This window comes from Coffea arabica, chromosome 1c, assembly GCF_036785885.1.
Source record: "Coffea arabica cultivar ET-39 chromosome 1c, Coffea Arabica ET-39 HiFi, whole genome shotgun sequence".
Taxonomy (NCBI): domain Eukaryota; kingdom Viridiplantae; phylum Streptophyta; class Magnoliopsida; order Gentianales; family Rubiaceae; genus Coffea; species Coffea arabica.
In genome coordinates, this window is record NC_092310.1 from 51,175,220 (window position 1) to 51,190,558 (window position 15,339).

The window sequence follows — 15,339 nt, forward strand, 5'->3', positions numbered from 1 at the left end:
AGTGCGGTATATAAGCAATCATTTGGTCCACAGTGAATCTCAACCATCATCATTTTGAACTACTGACAGCTCCAATTGGCAAATTGGTGACAGGTTTTCACGTATGACCAATTAATATTTGGCCAATTTCTTTTCAATAATAATTATGTTAAGTGCAAGAGAATTAATTTTAAGAAAATATTCAAAGATTAAATATGCACATTTGCTGGTGCACACGAGCATTAACGTTTTGGTTACACGTTTGGAGACCATAAAAGTTTTTGGTGAGTTTCAGCCATCTATACATAGGTGTGAAATGTTTTGCAGCATCTCTTAAGATGTTCGATTTGTGATTGCAATGTGAGAATGAGGAGGTAAAGTAGGGAGAATTGGGAAGAGAAAAATGCAGTTTTGGTACCTAAACTATGATGCAGGAGCGGTTTTAATCCCCAAATTTTGGACGAAAGCAAATGTGATACCCGATCTTTCAAATTTTGAGCACATTAAGTACCTTTGACGATTTTTTCTCAAATTGCTACCGGAAAAAGTCATGTGACAGTCACATGTCCGGCCACAATTGTATAAAAAAGGGCCAAAAAAATGTCAAATGCCATTCTAATACTAAATATTAAATTTAAGGACTAATAACGTAATAAACAAAAAATCCAAGGACCCAAGGACTAAATAACATCATGAGTCAATTAAAAAATAAAAGAAGAAGACAACATCACATAGTATCTGTTTCGTTCCTCTTGCTTCGCTCTCAAATAGAAAACCCAAGAACATTCCATTGCCTCAGATGCCATATATGAGTCAACCTGATCCAATCCAAGTTCCCAATTTTCATATAAGAGATACAAAGTCTTGTACAATAACAAATATTATTGGTGGTCAATCTGCTGGGGGATCTTCCAATGGCTAATGAAATTGAGGCTGCGTGAAGTGAATCTATCTTAATGAACATTATCCCTTGTAACAATGCTTTTGTACAACTGCATCATATTTGGTACCTTATGTAACATCACCGTGTTACTGGAAAGTCATCTTTTGTTGGATTAACCAGTTGGATTGGACATATATTTTGTAGTGGTTTTGACTCTGTGCAATTGTTTGTAAGATTTTAGTTCACTGGAACTTGATGAGTTTACTTATTGTGGTAACTTTGTGAGTCCTACTGGAGTTGAACTTGCTGCAGAAATTGCTGTTGATTTTCCAGAAAAGAAGGTTGTTTTGGTGCATGATAGACCTAGGTTGCTAGAGTTTATTGGATCCAAAGCTTCCAACAAGACTTTAGGCTGGTTGAAAAACAAAAATGTAGAAGTGAAATTGCAGCAATCTGTTCAGTTGGTTAGAAGTTCAGATGGAAGCAACGCTTACATAACTTCATCTCGCGAAACAATTAAAGCAGGCTGTCATTTTCTGTGCATTGGAAAACCAGTGGGTTCGGCGTTTTCTCTTAGTATAAAACCATGTTAAAACAGGGCATAGTCTTTTGTTTAGCATAATCACGTAATATCCATGCTTGAACAAGGCATGTACTTGACTAATTCCAGTACATAATCAAGTCACAAATGAGCTCCAATTCCAGTACATCAATCCCAAAGAATTCTTTTTTTTTTCCCATCCATAATGCAGAAATTAATCTGCTGAATAACATTAAAAACATCCATAAAAAGGGTCCAATAACATTCATTTCATAACAACAAAATTAAAGGGGTAAATCCAAAAAAGTGCCAAATTATAATACTACTAATAGAACCTCAGACTTCGTAAATCCAAGAAACAAAACAACTTAAGCAGTGAGAACAACAGCCCCACCAGCTTCCTTAATCTTCTTCTTAGCAGTCTTGGAAACCAGCTTGACCTTAACAACAACAGGTTGATTTTCAGGCAAAACTCCCTTACCCATAACCTTAAAGTATCCGAACTGGGTGATATCAATCAAAGGGATGTTGTCCTTGGTAGCTTTGTCCTTAGCTTCTTGAGGAACCAAAGACCAGAGCTTATCGATGTTGACAATGAGGCAATGGAATTTGTTACGGAGCTTGTGGAAGTACCTCATACCAACTTTCCCAAAGTAACCCGGATGATAATTGGGTTTTCTATTGGAGAGCGAAGCAAGAGGAACGAAACAGATACTATGTGATGTTGTCTTCTTTTTTTATTTTTTAATTGACTCATGATGTTATTTAGTCCTTGGGTCCTTGGATTTTTTGTTTATTATGTTATTAGTCCTTAAATTTAATATTTAGTATTAGAATGGCATTTGATATTTTTTTGGCCATTTTTTATACAATTGTGGCCGGACATGTGACTGTCACATGACTTTTTCCGGTAGCAATTTGAGAAAAAATCGTCAAAGGTACTTAATGTGCTCAAAATTTGAAAGATCGGGTACCACATTTGCTTTCGTCCAAAATTTGGGGACTAAAACCGCTCCTGCGTCATAGTTTAGGTACCAAAACTGCATTTTTCTCAATTGGGAATTAGCTATTAAAATGGAGTTCTCATAATTCTAAGTTTTCCTTAGAGAAAGTGAAAATTAAACGTAAGAGGTTCGTTTTATATGTCACAATTTACTAAAAAACACGACTAAAAATGAAATCATAATCAAAATTATTTGAGATAAAAACAATAGCCAAACTTAAATCTAGGAGGCTTTGGAAAACTACAAAATGTAAATAGAGAAAGATGAAGAGAGAATTTGAAAGTAGAACATTTAATTTTTAAAAAATCAACTTTAGCCACTAAAAAAATTATATATATATATTAAAGGTTGAACGGACCTACACACTATATGTTACAAACAAGTTATCCATAATCCAAACAAAATTAGTCTGGTCAGCTATGACCTCTCAACCCTGGGCCGTCCAAGTATCCAAGAAAATTGGAATCCGGAAATGCCACGCCAACGAAATATTAGCGCCTGGCACCAACGCCGTCATTTTTGTTTTGGGGTCCAACTCCCTGACAAAACCCTACCTATTCGGGGGCTTTTGCAGAATCCTACGACACATTAAATGCAGAACTAGAAGCCCAGCCAAACATTCGATTCGGATTCTGCTGCGGCTCGCAGAATCTGCGGCCTGGAGCTTTGATTTGCTCATTCAGCAGCTCGCTCATCAGTACCAACATGTGCTCTACTTCTTCCCGCAATATTAATTTCGCAGCTCAGCTGCATCCTGTGTCTTAACCAAACAGAGCTCCGCTGCAACCCTTAAACCCCCAATATGCAGCGCCGGATGGCATATATAGCAGCGTACCGACGTTAAAGCTTTCCTGTTCCGGTACCAGGCCTAGCAATCGGTTGATAATTCGTTGTTCTTCTGAGGTTTTAGTTGAACCCATGATTGGAAACGGATTTGGGGAAGATGTCTACTGCCGTGACCTGAATCTTGAAGATAGCCACCACTTATATCTGATTGGCGTTGAGGGTTTAAGGGAATCGATAATTCAAAATGGCGTTGTGAGAGATGGCTGCAACTGTTATCGGGATCGGTATCTGCAAGAGCTGTTCGAGGCTTTAGAGGGTTTTGAAGAACGCAGAACTGGGATTAGAGTTTCGGAAGATCACTACAAAAGGTATTGGGCTGGGAAGCCTATTGAGATGATTTTGCGAGATCATCTGAAAGGCGCCTGTATTACTGGAGTCCCGAGTGATTTACTTCGGCCGTGGTGGGATGTACAAAGAGCTGCTAATGGTGGTTCAGAACTAATAAATGTGCGATCCGTTTCCAAAACATTTTATTCTCGAATTCTCCGCAAACAATCTCCAACCCAGCACGTCCGATTTGGGATGGCTTCCAGTAGCCCGTTTCCTCCCGAACCAATTAACATTAATATTATCTCACAAAGTAACATTATCTTCAATGGTAGCCACTTGAGTCAGCACATAGGCCCGGAGATTCGGTCGAGACCCACAATTGAAGCTGGAAGTGGCGGAGATGGTGGCAATGGCAACGGACGATTGCCACCATCTGGCGGTGCCCGTGGTGGAGGAGGAAAAGATGATGATGATGGGGACGTTTATGATGACCAGTTCTCACGGTTTATGAAGGCTGCAGCTGAAAAGATGAGGGTTGAAGCCAATGCTAATGCTGAAGCCGCCAAGGCTGAAGCTGCCGCCAAGTCCATGGGGACCCTGGTAATTAATGTTGGCTGGAAATTCAATTTCTTCTTTATAATTTCATACATCTGCTGCTCTGCATATTGGTGTTGCTTGGTAAATTCAATTCAGCACTTTTCAGATGGCCCTCTTTGTTAATAGTTTGATGAAATGCAGGGGTTGATGTCCAGATTTGGATTGTTGGTGGCGTCCTGCTGGATCCTTGGGAATCCTATTCTTGCTGATCCATCTCTTCTGTTTAAAGTTGGTATTGCAACACAGGTTAGTTATAGAGTTCCTACTGGTTTCTAAACTTGTCGTTATGTGCAAAAGAAAATGGAAATGAGGCTTGGTAAAATTCCTTGACAGTAGAAATTTGGGAGGGGAACAAGTATAAGGTTGTGGTGGTCTGCTGTAATGAAGGCTCTGTAGCATATAGAGTTTGCCAATTATGGTGGTTATGTATACTCTGGCTTACTTTGCAGATGATCTTCTCTGCTTAGACTCAGTAGTTTTATATGAGGCATGTCTGTTCATGTTCTGTTGCTTGATAAGACTCATTGCTCATTTGAGTTCTTGCGGTGTGATGAGTGGGTGTTGTTATTGCTGTTGTTTTAGCTTCTTATTCTTCCTCTTTAATATTTGAGGGAAAGAAGTTGGGGCTTGGCCTGGGGGTTATGCATAGCCTGTCAGGGCCTGCATTTCTTGTGGAATTGCTCGATATGATTTACATCAGAAACATGAAGGTTATTAATCTCGGCTAGCATGATGATCATTGTTTCAGCAACTGTTTATTGTTGCAGTTGTTAGAAAGTTCTGAAATATTCTAAAATGCAACAGAAATGAACCTAAAGGAGTAATCTCTGGATTTAAAGGTTAAAATCTAGCCATTGCGCTAGCCCTTTCTAATGGGCTTTCCAGTTTGGTTGAACAAGTTTATTTAATTTATTAATTTTTCTCTTTCATGGTTGCTATGATATGTATCTGCACTGTCATGTGTTATAGGTAGTCACTGGTTCTTGTTTTTCAACATTTGCAGAACTGAAGAAGAAGGGGATGGAGTTTTGGTCCAGATTGTTTGCTGCAGACATTCTGTTTGGGATTACAGTTGACATTGCTTTGGGTGGTGTGCTGGCAACTTATGCTCGTATGGGGCTGATGCCATCTGCTTCTGGTGGTTTTTTTGGGCACATGCAACGTGCCTATTCTTCCCTACCGAGCAGGTATTGTACCTTTATGATAAATGCTCAGATACAAGCTACAAAAACTACAATCCTCTGGGCTGCCTGCGGCTACTTTTTAATATGTTCATTGGAATTCTCTCCGATCCTGCGATCTTATGAACTCCTTGATCTTGATGATTATTTATACTCATTCTATAATAAATATTCTGACATTACTGGATTCTATTGTCTTCTCACACTTGATGGTAATGATTTTGGACCTATAGGGAGGCAAGGATATTAATTTTTTATCTGATATATGGGTAGCTGAAAACCAAAGATGTTTTAGGGAGTAAACTGCTGTTGATAAAATTTTGCATAGAAAGAAACATAGTTATTGTGATTCAAAAGCTTTAAGTTACGAACCTTGAATTGAATGTCAGGTGTAAAAGATGTAAATAACTGTTGTTCTATGTGTCCCAGTTTGGAGTCATCTTAAGATGCCAAAGCCCACAAAATACGCATATGACTTATAAATGAGCATCACTGTTACATTTTGCCCAACCTTTGTCATGACTGACTAGACATAGTTATGGAGGTTAGGATATTGTTGTAACTTGTAGGTCAAAACCTGGAGGTTATTGTTTTATGCAGTACAATTGGGTGGTGTCCAGCCGAAGTAAATCCAGTTTCTGCATTGTACAATTGAGATTTATAGGCTTAGTTACCAGTTTGCATGGCACAGGTCTGATAAATTGAAGAGTACTCCCCAAGTACAAGGATTTGGGAGTTTTCCCTTCTCAATTCAATGGAAGAATTATGCAACTGCATTTTGTCCCTAGACACCCCGAATAGTAAATTATCAGCTGAATGTATCTTACTAGTTACTAATCCTAGCTTTGATCCTTTGAATAGGTTTTACCTAAACTACAGTTTATATATCACTCAGTTAAGGTTGCATCTGCCCTGGGTGTCAAAATGAAAAAACTTCTATGCTTATACCCTTTTCTCTTCTTAGACCTTTTGAGTTTATTGAGTTAGCAGAATCTGTGCTTCTTGCTCGCTGTTATGACTGACTATTCAATTATTTTGATTGTGAATATTTTTGTGATAGTATTTTTGAAGGTGGAAGTCCAGGATTCAACATTTCTTTGCAGCAACAGGGTCTCACCTACTTTTATGAGGTAATGATTGTTATATACGTATCTATTGACTTTCAGTACTTCAACAAATTGCAGATTAGAAGTGTTCTTGTCTAGGCTGGTTGTTGGCGATTTCTCTATATTGCACACTTGCATTACTTTTTTTTTTAATTATGTTTATTTTTTGATATTTGATGGCAGAATCCACATCTGATTCTCGTTTACTGACTCTGTTCATTGACTACTTAATTCTCACACTCTATCCAGGGTATCTTGTTTGGCACAGCTGGACTTGGTTGTGGGCTTATTTATCATGCCATAGTTAATTTAATCAGGACTGGGAACCGGTAAAGTTTCTAACTGGACAATTTCTTCTTAAAACTTGCTATTACACTATGAAATGGAGTGGTTTCTATGCTTTGATTTTTGAAATACTTCTTGTTATACTGTTGTTATTCATTGGGGTACTGAAATCAAAGAAACCATCATCATAGCTGGAAAGTCATCGTGAGGCTCTTACTGAGGGTCCAAACAGTAAGGTTTAATTCTCAAAGAATAATTCGGCTTGTTTACTGCAGTTACCAGACCCCCAAGTGAAACTGAAGAAGAGATAAAATTTTTTATCGCGTTATTACTCATAGAGTCTGGACTATGAACTATAAATTACAGGGAACTAAGGTTTGACAACCCAATAAACCCATATTGTATGCATTCAACAAGCATAAAAACTTCGAGAAATTATAGAGCTGGCTGTGGAATGATTATTTATCCGACTATAGACCCATAGTCTAACAGGTCTTATAAGCATAAGTGGTTTCTCATGATCCTAGCAGAGTTCTGGTTCAGATGACTAGAAAACTTAGTAGTATTGCTGTATGCTGTTGCAGGAGATTTATGCAGTTTTTCCCTGTTGATGTTACAGGAATGCCAAGAAGTCAGAAGAGGAAAATCTGGTTTCCTCTATAGTGAAAAATGTTACTCTCTGGGGTATGTTACCTCTTACTACTCGATTTAAATATCCATTTTTCTGCATATCTATGTCTGATGATGATTTGGTCATGTGTGAGAGAGAGGCAGCAATCCGATCTCCTATATCTTTGTGATTCAATCCCACTAGCATTGTGAATGAAACTTTGATACGAGCTAAAATGGGCACCCTCTGGAAGAACCTTTGACCAAAGAGTTGCTCCTTTGCATTTATTTGCTATAATTCATTATTCTCATTTACCACCAGGTGTTTTCCTTCCGCTTTCATCAGATACGCGTCATCAGATTGTTAAAGGATTGGAAAAACAGATTAAAGCATCATCTGTTGCAAAGCAGGTCCTATTTACTGCTCTGGCTTTTGCAGTAGGCATACGATTCGCCAACAGTGTATTTGGCGGGCTGCTGTTTGCTAACTGGGCAAAATGGAGTGGGATCATGAAGAGCGAATCTTGATTCTCGACTCGTCCCTTGGAGTTTTTGCATCTTCTTACACGCACTCTCTCTCTCTCCTTTTTCTTTTCTGTTATTATGTTCTGCTGTTGTTGTAACATCTTGTACTAGTAGAATTTGTGCAATTGCCAATCTACATCATGTTGTGCTGTTGTTGTAACATCTTGGTTTCAAAGTAGGACTTAATGACATAAACGCGAGAACATTTGGATTCAATAATGTAGATTTGCGTTGGCAGAGATGTATGAAACCTCGCTGGTGGCTGAATGAGTTTTAGAATGGTAGGACTGAATGAGTTTTTTTGTGCTTTCCAATGGTTTTCGCTTGTTTATGGTTTAAGCTAACTCAAACTTTCATTAAAATCAAGCTTGGTTTACTTATTGATAAAGTTTTCTGCTGTCAGTATGACGGACCCGTGTGCGCTATAACAATAGCAATGCTTTGATTGAGTTGTTTTCTTTGGAAGCATTTTTAAACAATGATACTATACAAACTTTGAGCTAAGAAGTTGGTTAAGAAAGTGATTGAAAAAACATATTTTAGAAATATTTAGAAGGAAAATTTCCAAATCTCTCGTGTATAAGGTGCTCTCGTCTTTTACTTGTTTTTTTCTTTTATCATGGTTTATAAATTACCAATAGAAGGCAGGAGACGCTACAGAACTCTGGCCGTCCAACTCCATATTATATGAAGCAAATCATCCAGGAAGCGGTTAAACTTTTTGAATGGTCGATTTTTGACCATTTGACCGTTTTTTTTTTTTTTTTTTTTTCAGTTAAGGGTATCCGGGCCTACACCCGACTAGTCCCTTAACCCCGAGGAGAGCGGGCCCCACCGATCCTCGAGAAAATACCCCAGGCTGCCCAAGCTCGGAATCGAAACCAGGACCGGCGCCTTAATCGAAACCATTTGACCGTTAATAGTATGTTTTTACCTGTTAAACTATTGAAAGTGTAAATTTTGGACAATTTTGTCTGATTTCACTTAATTTTGTTAGATCTAACTATTTTGAAATTGTAAATTTTGGACAATTTTGTCTAATTTTACTGCTAATTTTGTTAGATCTAACTATTAATAGTATGTGTCGTGAATCATGCAGATCCTTAGATTTAGTAGAATTAACGGTGAAATTAGACGGACTGATTCAAAATTCACACTTTTGATAGTTCAGTGGATAAAAATATATTATTAATAATTGAGTGGTGAATTCTTGACTATTAAAAAAGTTTAATGCCTACCCGAGTAATTTGACCTGTATCAACAAACCAAGCCTCTTTCTCTAACATTAAAAGTTAAAAAGAAAAGGGGAACGTGGCTATTTTAGTCCTTCAACATTTTTATTTAATTTAATTTCGTCCATCAACTTTATTTTAACCTAATTTGGACCGATTAGAACCTTGCCGGCACAAAAATCACTATCCATCTGAGGGTAATTGAGGAACTACATGTTAGGGCCGATACTGGACGGAAGGAAAAAGTTTTTCTATCAAATGGGGGACTTGAATGAGCTTCTCACAAAATGAGGAGGAAAAAAGGATTTTTGGACTTTTCTCAAAAACAAAAACCTATCCTTGGAGTATTTATATTTAAGCCACAATGAATCTCAATCATCAAATTTAAAGTAATGATTGGTTATGTGCCCCAGTTGTTAACAGATTCATGTCTGACCAATTAATACCATATGGAAAATTCCTTTCCAAAGGTAGTGAAACTTTTAAAACTCACAAATATGGCCCAGGCAAGGGCAAAAGAAAGAACTACAAGGATATGTTAGCACTTGTTTACATGTGTACTAGTACCTACACATGTTTACATGCACTGTACTTGAGTTAACACTAGTTAAACACTTGAGTTACATGCACTCTAAATACTTGAGTTAACACGAACAGTGCTTTTGTTACAGCAATATGAGGTTTAGTTATGATTATAATTTATTAGAACAAATTATCTGAGTAGTCACTAAATTTTTTGAGTAGTCGAGTTTTGGCCACTTAATTATCAATAGTATGTTTTTACCTATTAAACTATCAAAAGTAAAAATTTTATACCATTTCATCTGATCCTACCGTTAACTCTCCTAGATCTAACTATTAATAGTATGTCTCGTAAATCATGTGGACGCTTAAATCTAGCAAAGTTAACTGTGGAATCAGATAGAATGGCTCAAAATTTACACATTTGGTTGTTCAATGGATAAAAACATACGATTAATAGTTGAGCGGTCAAATCTTGACTCTTCAAAAAGTTTAATGGTCACTCGCATAATTGGCTCAATTTATCATCATCATTGTTTAAGTATTACTTTCTTTCTTTTCGGGTCTGTACTCCGTTTAAGTATACATAAGCCATGATTTTAAAATTGAGACACCAATATGTTAGCACTATGAATATATTATTGGCGAAAATTCAATGAATAGAAAAAAAAAATACACTAATTTCAATATAGTAACACATTAGTAGCATTCAAGAAGCAAACCAAATTGGTCCTTTTAGCCTCATATTATATGCATGCACAACCAGCCAAGTGGAGAAAGAGATGTACCTTTCACAAAGTACTACATGCTTAGACAGTGAAAATTCATCAAGTCTGGGGCCATTCTCAGCCACCCACAGGTGCAAGGTTCATATTTAGTATTGTTGCCATATGATCTTGAAATTTATGTCAAAGTTCTTCAATTAGACAAAATGTTTAACACACTAATATTGGATGAGACTACTCCAACCCTAGTCGATTTGGCCCGTTTAAGCTGTGGTTCTATCATCTATGGTGTGTTTACTTAAACTCTGAACTTTAACCTCTCAAAACATGACTTTAGGAGCTGATAAAAATTTTGTTTAGGTGATAAAATTTTTTATCAAACTCAAGCGTGGGTTTCTTGATGACGTCCTGCTGGATACTTAGAAATCCTGAGCTTGCTGATCCATTTCTGTTTAAAGCTGTGACAGAGGTAAATATGTGAAGAAATTGTAGGGCAATTTATTCACGTCTGTTCATTCTGTTGCTTGGCAAGACTGAATTGCTCACTTTAGTTCTTGTAGCATTGTTCAGTGTCCCTAGCCGTTGTTGTTTCAGCTTCTTATTCCTCTTCTTATTTTGACGATGAGAGAAGGAGACGTGGGACTTGGGCTTGGGGTCTGTTCATTGTTTGTCACGGCTGGTTTTAGGGACACTACGCAGCGGAAAAATAAAAAAAAAATTTCCCTAAAACCATCCAGGAATCACCCTAGATTTTACGTATGATGTACTAAAAGTAGGGTTTTAGGATTACCTTAATCCAAGCGGCGTCTCCTTGCAGCGTTGTTTGAGGATGGTCAGCCCTTGAGCAGTCCAATCTAACTGTCTCTACTGATATCCACGCTAGAGCAACCCTGGATCGTCTCACGAACTATGTATTGAAGAGAAAAGGTGCTAGCCTTTTTACTCTCTTCGAACGTATAATTTTCTCTCTCTATCGTATGTGACGCTCACACACTCTTTCTGTATCTCAGCTAAACCCAAAAAAAAAAAAAATCATCGGAGAAAGAGAGAGATGTATCTCATATGATAGATTGATTAGTCTTCTTGTTTGATTCAAAAACAAAAACCTCCGACTTCTCATCACATAAGACTCTATCTATCATTATCTGATAGATAAGAGATAACCATTTACTCTTATCTGCTCAAATAGGCCTGGGATTAATTTTCTTTTAAAATTAAACCCCGACATTTTACATAGTTTTAATCCAGGATTCAATCTCTATTGCGTGTGACCCAATAGGTCCCGAATGTATTAGTAATAATTATGGTTTAATAATTAGATAAAATAAACAACTTTATTTTATCATAACTTATAATAAATAATTAACCCATAATTATAAATCACGAGCGGTGTCTAGCAACACATCGCGACTGCCCAATTATTCGGAATTAGTCAAGGGAATTTGACCTAACCTTTCCGTGAAAAATTACCGTGTAATTATTATCCTTTCACCAAAGATATCCAATCAGTCAGGAATGAGGAATAAGTGCCAATTCCTTGATGACTAATTAAATTTTCCAGTTCCCGAAATTTACCCTTAATTAGGTTAAATTGAAGACATTCTTCAATTTACCTAATAGTCGACTTTAGGGTTAATTTCTCACTAGTGGCCATCCGGATATCAACTCCTTCTATCAGAGTGGTAAATCCTATCTTGATCACCCATTTTCTTTACGTGCTTCACACTACATCCAACTTCTACACTTTAAGGTACTCACGAAGAGTAACAAGTAAATAGAGTCAAAATGTAGCGATTCACACTCAAGATACTATGGTGATCTCAAGTCGCAGGATCACTTACACAATTTTTCACTAGAGATACACCATTGGCACTAGATAGATATCCTAACGGGATCTCTAAACGGATCACTCCAATGCATTTGTACTTTTCAAATCATCTACACATTAGCCTAAGTATCTTTATACCATAGTTGATGAGAACAACCACTAATTACATTAATTAGAGGCTAACTGTGTACTAGTTTTACCGTACTAAAGATGTCCTATTTCATTAGTACAAAAAATAAGAAATTTTAATAATATTACTATAAATGTGATTGATATCTCATAGTCACCAACTCTTGTGACTATCATCACATTAGTAATATTATAAGGACTTTATCGGTTGTATCTAATATTTAACAGATAAATAAGAAGTTATTAAAATACAAAACATATAATAAGGAATGTATAAAATAAAAACAAATACATTGTTTTAGGGCATACATTCCAACAATCTCCCACTTGCACTAAAACACATTATCCATGTTTTTCATCCCATAAGATAATACATGACTATCATGCTTCTTTTGAGGAAGAGCTTTAGTAAGAGGATCAACTATGTTATCCTCTGTGGAGACTCTCTCTATCTTACATCATTCCTAGCAACAATTTCTCTAATCAAGTGAAATCTCCTAAGCACATGTTTGGATCGCTGATGAGACCTAGGTTCCTTGGCTTGAGCTATAGCTCCATTGTTATCACAGTACAAAGTGACCGGATCAATAATGGTTGGAACCACACCAAGTTCAGTTACGAACTTCTTGATCCAAACTGCTTCCTTAGCTGCTTCCGCGGCCGCAATGTATTCAGCCTCTGTTGTAGAATCTGCTGTGGTGTCTTGTTTGGAACTCTTCCAACAGACAGCACCTCCATTAAGAGTAAAAATGAAGCCTGACTGTGATTTACAATCATCCTTATCTGATTGAAAACTCGCATCAGTATAGCCTTTGAGCTCTAACTCACCATTTCCATATATTAAGAACAAATCTTTGGTCCTTCTTAAGTACTTAAGAATGTTCTTAACTGCTATCCAATGACCCTCACCTGGATTAGCTTGAAATCTGCTTGTGACGCTCAGAGCATAGGAGACATCAGGTCTTGTACATAACATAGCATACATAATTGATCCAATTGCTGAAGCATATGGAACATTGTGCATCTTATCAGTCTCAACTTTTGTCTTTGGACACATGTTTTTAGAAAGGCTTATACCCTGAGTCATAGGTAAATTACCTCTCTTAGACTGATCCATGCTAAACCTTTTTAGCATCTTTTCTATGTATGTAGATTGTGAAAGACCCAGTAGCCTTTTAGATCTATCCCTATAGATCTTAATGCCTAATATATAGGCCGTTTCTCCTAAATCTTTCATGGAAAAGTTCTTCGACAACCAACCCTTTACCGATTGTAACATCGGTATGTTGTTTCCCATTATTAATATGTCATCTACATATAAAATAAGGAAAACAATTGAACTCCCACTAACTTTCTTATACACACAAGGTTCATCCGGATTTTTGAGAAATCCAAACTCCTTGATCGTCTCATCGAATCGGATGTTCCAACTCCTAGATGCCTGCTTAAGTCCATAAATGGACTTTTGTAGTTTACATATTTGACTAGGATTTGTAGATGTAAAGCCTTCAGGTTGTGTCATATACACATCCTCATGCAATGTCCCGTTAAGGAATGCGGTCTTTACATCCATCTGCCAAATCTCATAGTCATGATATGCTGCTATGGCAAGCAATATCCGAATGGATTTAAGCATAGCTACTGGTGAGAAAGTTTCATCATAATCGATTCCCTCTTTCTGCTTGTAGCCTTTGGCTACCAGTCTAGCTTTATAGATAACTACATTACCATCCATGTCAGTCTTCTTCTTGAAGATCCATTTGCACCCTACAGGTTTTATCCCTTCAGGTGGATCAACTAAGGTCCACACCTTATTGTCATACATGGAATTCATTTCGGAATTCATGGCTTCCAACCATTTAGAGGAGTCTGGATTACTTATTGCCTCTTGGTAGGTAGTGGGTTCGTCATCTTGAATGACTAGAACATCATTGCTATGGCTCACAAGAAATTGGTATCTCTTGGGAGTTTAGCGTGTTCTTACTGACCTACGAATCCCTTGTGTATCAACAGCTTCAGTATCTTCCCCATCATTATGTGGTTGAAGCTGTTCTTCATTAGATCGTTCAATGTTTGTTGGATGATCCTGAATTTCTTCAAGATCTATTCTACTCCTACTACTTCTTTCTAGAATGTATTCTTTCTCTAGAAAAATAGCATGTTTTGAGACAAACACCTTTTGCTCAATTGGATTGTAGAAATAGTATCCTATAGACTCTCTTGGATACCCTACAAACAAACATTTGTCAGATCTAGGTTCAAGCTTGTCTGACTCTGCCTTCTTCACATAAGTTGGGCAGCCCCAAACCTTCATATAAGACAGATTTGGTTTCTTTCCTTTTCATATCTCATATGGTGTGGAGTCGACAACTTTAGTGGGTACTCTATTAAGAGTATAAGAGGCTGCATCTAATGCAAATCCCCAAAACGATTTTGGGGCACTTGAGTGGCTCATCATAGAACGAACCATATCCAATAAGGTTCGGTTTCTCCTTTCAGATACACCATTTAACTGTGGTGTACCTGGAGGAGTCCATTGTGGAACTATTCCATTATCCTTTAAATAAACTCCAAACTCGTCATTTAAGTATTCTCCACCACGATCAGATCGTAGTATCTTAATACTTTTATTGGTTTGTTTTTCTACTTCATTCTTGAATTCCTTAAACTTTTCAAAGGATTCAGATTTGTATTTCATTAAATACACGTAACCATATCTCGAATGGTCATCTGTGAAGGTGATGAAGTATGAAAAACCTCCTCTAGCAGTGATCGACATTGGGCCGCATACATCAGTGTGTACTAACCCAAGTAAATCACTGGCTCGTTCCCCTTTTCCAGTAAAGGGCATTTTGGTCATTTTTCCAAGTAAACAAGCTTCGCATGTATCTTTATGATTCATAATCAAATGAATCCAAGTATCCATGTTGGTATAACTTGGAGATGCGTTTTTCATTTACATGACCAAGCCTACAGTGCCAGAGGTAGGTTTTATTTAGTTTATCTGTTCTCATTCTTTTTTCACTCACATTGAGAATTTGATGATCAAGATCTAGAATATATAAACCGTTATTCCA

General features: G+C 37.2%; 2 protein-coding genes across 3 annotated transcripts; one reads left to right on the forward strand and one right to left on the reverse strand.

Moving 5' to 3' along the window:
* Positions 1-1,613: 1,613 nt before the first annotated feature.
* LOC140005924 (large ribosomal subunit protein uL15x-like) lies at positions 1,614-3,114 on the reverse strand. The gene is made up of 2 exons (XM_072047255.1): positions 2,990-3,114; positions 1,614-2,081 (listed from the first exon to the last, which is right to left on the reverse strand). The coding sequence occupies exons 1-2, from the start codon at positions 3,112-3,114 to the stop codon at positions 1,772-1,774; spliced, it is 435 nt and encodes a 144-aa protein (XP_071903356.1). The 3' UTR covers positions 1,614-1,771.
* Positions 2,817-8,135, forward strand: LOC113726893 (uncharacterized). Of its 2 annotated transcripts, none has more exons than XM_072076242.1 (7): positions 2,817-4,123; positions 4,262-4,366; positions 5,090-5,307; positions 6,362-6,431; positions 6,657-6,736; positions 7,312-7,375; positions 7,450-7,799. In XM_072076242.1, the coding sequence occupies exons 1-7, from the start codon at positions 3,326-3,328 to the stop codon at positions 7,453-7,455; spliced, it is 1,341 nt and encodes a 446-aa protein (XP_071932343.1). In that variant the 5' UTR covers positions 2,817-3,325; the 3' UTR covers positions 7,456-7,799. The 2 variants fall into 2 exon arrangements, with proteins under 2 accessions (XP_071932343.1, XP_071932342.1); XM_072076241.1 differs by having other exon boundaries at positions 2,820-4,123; positions 7,312-7,376; positions 7,624-8,135.
* The last annotated feature ends 7,204 nt before the right edge of the window (positions 8,136-15,339 follow it).

Bases quoted from the DNA above. Each gene is read 5' to 3' on its own strand.
- LOC140005924 (XM_072047255.1), bottom strand. From the start codon at position 3,114: ATGTTGGTACTGATGAGCGAGCTGCTGAATGAGCAAATCAAAGCTCCA. The intron at 2,082-2,989 runs GTAGGATTCTGC...GCTCTCCAATAG, and splicing joins AGTTCTGCATTTAATGTGTC to AAAACCCAATTATCATCCGG.
- LOC113726893 (XM_072076241.1), top strand. From the start codon at position 3,326: ATGATTGGAAACGGATTTGGGGAAGATGTCTACTGCCGTGACCTGAAT. The intron at 4,124-4,261 runs GTAATTAATGTT...GATGAAATGCAG, and splicing joins CCAAGTCCATGGGGACCCTG to GGGTTGATGTCCAGATTTGG. The intron at 6,737-7,311 runs GTAAAGTTTCTA...TTGATGTTACAG, and splicing joins TTAATCAGGACTGGGAACCG to GAATGCCAAGAAGTCAGAAG.